Source organism: Coenobita brevimanus, chromosome 98 (genome assembly GCF_032717465.1).
Source record: "Coenobita brevimanus isolate Jiangsu-jjx chromosome 98, ASM3271746v2, whole genome shotgun sequence".
NCBI lineage: Eukaryota > Metazoa > Arthropoda > Malacostraca > Decapoda > Coenobitidae > Coenobita > Coenobita brevimanus.
The window spans coordinates 29019952-29024610 of NC_137051.1; the positions used below are offsets into that span (position 1 = coordinate 29019952).

The 4659-nt window shown below is 50.0% G+C and overlaps 2 protein-coding genes across 2 annotated transcripts; both read right to left on the bottom strand.

Moving 5' to 3' along the window:
• Positions 1–1008: 1008 nt before the first annotated feature.
• LOC145414007 (uncharacterized) lies at positions 1009–1935 on the bottom strand. Its single transcript, XM_080283575.1, has one exon. The coding sequence runs from the start codon at positions 1933–1935 to the stop codon at positions 1009–1011; it is 927 nt and encodes a 308-aa protein (XP_080139701.1).
• Positions 1936–2033: 98 nt separating this feature from the next.
• Positions 2034–3659, bottom strand: LOC145414008 (uncharacterized). The gene is made up of 3 exons (XM_080283576.1): positions 3471–3659; positions 2556–3095; positions 2034–2306 (listed from the first exon to the last, which is right to left on the bottom strand). The coding sequence occupies exons 1-3, from the start codon at positions 3657–3659 to the stop codon at positions 2034–2036; spliced, it is 1002 nt and encodes a 333-aa protein (XP_080139702.1).
• Positions 3660–4659: the final 1000 nt, after the last annotated feature.

The following is a 4659-nucleotide window of genomic DNA, read 5'->3' on the forward strand; positions in this document are numbered from 1 at the left end:
CTGACATGGGCGCAGTTTACGCAAGTTGTGACCCAGGCAGTCATGCCATCCCTAGGGAAAGTCGTAGCCTTATCCCAGCTCGACACCCTCACCTATGACGGCAACCTGGAAGACAAGCTCATCCAGGCCAGGTGACTCATCACCGCCGCTTACCCGGAGACCGACAAAGCCACCTGGGAACAACACATCTTCAATACCCTATTGAGGATCCTCCCCAGCACCATAAGGGAACACTTCACAATATATGACTGTAATCGCCTACACTCGTGGAGGGGGAAACGGGGTAATGAAACCCACCCAGCTGGACTCGACTATTTATTCGGTCATACCTGGAATTGCAATTTTACTATCTCAGTATGTTAAAATGGCATCACTCGTCATTGTTATAACACTGGGTCATACACATAATTACAATTTACCAAAGTTTACCTCGTATACACATATCGCTTTAATTCTCGTACTTACTTTCCCACATTTATAATTGGATTATGTCGTGACATCAACCACGTGCAGATCAATAAGCATTCTTAAAGTAAGCAAGGGCAACTCACTTGTGGCGGGTCCAATTCTCGTCTTACAGTATCAGTGTGTGGGTAGAGGTGTGAAGTACACAACAGTAGTCCCTCACGGGTATAATATTCTCACAGCAGTAACACTATCACGCGATGGACGTGGAGTCACACATCGCTCGAACTCCCCCTGTTTGGAGTCTCCGTCTAGTAAATCCAAGGATCGACGTCACTTCGTCCCTCACTCGTCCCTGACTACCCACACACTGCCCCCACACTCGCCCAAAGAGTCTATTCTAAGGCTTGGTGTTCATTATAGCTAGGCTAATGGATGTTATGCTGACACGACCATACATACATATAAACACCGTGTCAGCATCCTTGTGCCTCTCTCTCTCTCTCCTACACTCTCTCCCTCTGTCTCTCTCTCTCTCTTTACCGCATGAGATGCGGTAAGACTCCCCTCGTTGGTCGGTTATGACCAATACCATATACACTTTCACTTGCAGCTCCCTTCCAGCAGATACAGCTTGTTCACAGCGCATGTTAGGGTTTTGCATGTGGACGTCCTGACCTTGACATGCCTCACCACGCCATCGTCACCAGGATTCGTCTCTACCAGTCTTCCCAGAACCCAGTGATTACGGGGTACATTCCATTCCGTCACCAATACCAGGTCCCCCACTTGGAAATTTCGCAACCGCTTGAAATGCTTCTGGTGTTGTCGTAAGGATGGTAAGTACACCTTCAACCATCGCTTCCAGAACTGGTCTGCTAGGAACTGTGCATGCTTCCAAGTCTTCCGGTAGATGTCCCCTACAGGCTCTTCAGCCTCACCTCCTAACGGGCAGTGAGGTACAGTCTTAGGGCACAGAATATGCAGTGGAGTAAGTGCTTCGAGGTCACTGACGTGATTGGAGGTTGGGGTGATGGGCCTTCCGTTGACTATCTCCTCCACTTCGCAAAAGAATGTGTGGAGTCGCTCATCGTCCACAACTTGCATGCCTACTATCGCTTGCAAGACCTTCCTGATTGTCCGAATCTGTTGTTCCCATACGCCGCCCATGTGTGATGCATGTGGTGGGTTGAACTCCCACTCAATTCCCTTCCTCAACAGTGAATTGTGGACCTTGTCATTCTTCTCCCAGCTGAAAGCTGCGGCCCGGAGCTCCTTATTTGCTCTAATCCTGTTTGTTCCCTTGTCGGAACGAATGCGCTCTGGTACACCCTTCCTTGCTGAGAAGCACGTTATTGCATTGAGGAATGAATCAGCGTCTAGTCCATCAAGAATCTCCAGGTGTATGGCTCTTGAGTTCAGGCAAGTGAACAGACAACTCCACTGCTTCACCCGTTTCCTACCCTGCTTGTGATGAATGGTCCAAAGCAGTCCACACCAGTGTGTGTGAATGGTGCCTTCACCACGCATACCCTGTCGGTAGGGAGGTTAGCTTGTCTTTGCAGTGACTCCTTCCAATTGACTCGGCGACAAACGAGACACCGTTTTAGCACACGGTCAGTCAGCCTTCATCCCTTGGGCACCCAGAACTCCTGGCGCATTACTGCTAGTGTATGTTCTCTTCCTGAGAGTCCAGCCTTGTTCTCATGGGTTTCTCTTACTATTAGCTCCGTGACATGGTGGTCCCGTGGCAACAGCATGGGGTATTTGCTGTCTGTCATCAAGGGGGCTTTCTCCAACCGTCCTCCAGCACGGAGGAGTCCGTCCTCCCCCAGGTGCGGCTCCAGCGGGAACAGTGGGGTCGTTTTCCTAAGTGTGTCCCGCTCCTTCAGGTCCTTTATCTCGGGTTCGTAATATTCCCGTTGTACATAACCCAACACTGCCGCTTGAGATGCTCAGAGCTCACTCATCCTCAGTCTTGATTTGTCAACTTGCCTTGGTCTTCCCATTTGCCTTCAATACAAAAACCTTCTAATCCATGAAACTCCCCGCAGCAGCCTGTGCCAGGACGAGTATCTGGACCACAATCTCACCAGTGGGTCTTCTCCATGCTTAGCCCCTATTGCCATAGTAGTAGCATCCCCCTTTACCTTTGGGTCCATCCCCAGGTCGAGTGTAAGTCTAGGCTCTTGCGGCCAGTGATTGTTCTCTTGCTGGAGAAAGTCGGGCCCTTCAATCCATCTACACCCTCTGTTCAGTTCATAGCAACTCAGTTCTCGTGTCGCGTCATCTGCTGGGTCCAGTATAGAACCCACGTGCCTCCGTTGGGTCACTTCTGATTGTTCGTGTATGGCCACCACTCGATTGGCTACGAACGTGTGAAACCGCCTCTCTGTGTTACATATATACTGTAGTACTATCACACTGTCTGTCCAGAAGACGGACCCTCCCGCATCGACTGACAGCTCATGCCTTAATGTCTTGTCAACCTTGACAGCCAATGCCGCCACTCGATTGGCTACGAACGTGTGAAACCGCCTCTCTGTGTTACATATATACTGTAGTACTATCACACTGTCTATCCAGAAGATGGACCCTCCCGCATCGACTGACAGCTCATGCCTTAATGTCTCGTCAACCTTGACAGCCAATGCCGCCACTCGATTGGCTACGAACGTGTGAAACCGCCTCTCTGTGTTACATATATACCGTAGTACTATCACACTGTCTGTCCAGAAGACGGACCCTCCCGCATCGACTGACAGCTCATGCCTTAATGTCTAGTCAACATTGACAGCCAATGCGGCAGCACATAACTCCAGATGGGGTATAGTCAGCTGTTTTAGCGATGCCAGCTTGGCCTTTCCATAGATGAAGGCACAGTGAACGTCTCCGGTCCCATCAGAGATCCTCAGGTATGATATTACTCCATACGCCACTTACGAAGCATCATAGAAGTGATGTAGTTGAAATGATATTCCCCTTGCACTTCTTGGGTCATAGCACCGTGGTATCCTGAAATCTGCAAGGTGAGTTAATTCTACCAGCCACTGTCGCCACTGTACCTCATTGCTGTCAGACATAGCCTCGTCCCACCCTTTCTTCCTCCTGCATTCCTCATGGAAGATGACCTTGGCACGAATGAGGAATGGTGCAAGGAATCCAAGCGGATCATATACTGAGCTGTTTACACACAAGAGATCCCTCCTTGTAACTGACCCCCCTTGCTCAAAGTGTTTGATGACCACTGCCATTTGGTCCTTCTCTAGGTCCCACCTTACTCCAAGTGCTTGTTCTGCAGGAAGAGGCTTGCATTCTATGTTGATCTCCTTTACTTCCTTATGCCTCTCTGGTTCGTGAATGGATTCGAGTACTTCCTTACTGTTGCTTGCCCACTTGGTGAGTCTGAAGCAGCCCAGCGAGGTGATGTGTCACAGTTGTTCTGCCAACCTTATTCCTTTGTTAGCAGATTGCATTGAGATAAGCAGGTCGGGCACATAAAATTCCACTGGGCATCCACCATGTTGTCAGGACATACATCTCTGTGATCTAGAAAGGTTCGTTTTAAAGCATACGAGGCACATGACGGACTCCAGACCCCACTGAAAAGGTGCATCGTCATCTGGTATGTCAGGGGGGTCCGCTGTACATCCCCTTCTGGCCACCAAAGAAATCGTAGGGCGTCCCTGTGTTCTGGAGCTACCTTGACCTGCTGAAACATAGCCTCTATGTCCGCCATGAGGGCCACTGACCCTTGGCGAAACCGGAGGAGTACCCCCAGCAGTTTGTTATTTAGATCAGGCCCTTGTAGCACCTGGCTGTTTAAAGACACCGACCCACATTCTGCTGCACAGTCGAATACAATGCACACCTTTCCGGGCTTGTTTGGGTTTAACACCGGATGGTGTGGCAGATACCAGGACACGTGAGACCTTGTGCGAAGTTCATTATGAGGCACTGATTTGGCGTAGCCTTTATTTTGCAGCAGCTGCATCTCTTCTGCATAGCACTGGCGTAAGGGGGGGCCTCTGAGCAGCCTCTTCTTCAGGCCCTCTAACCTCCTCAGTGCCATTAACTTGTTGTCTGGGAGCTTGGGTGGATTTCGTCTGAATGGTATAGGGAGCTGGTAGTGCCCCACCACCTTTGTCGCCGTGCTTGACCACAATTTTATCACCCTATTATCTTCAACAGACAGGCCATCTCCCTTCTTCAAGTAACTTGCATCCAGTTCCCAAAACTGTCGCACTTGCTCCT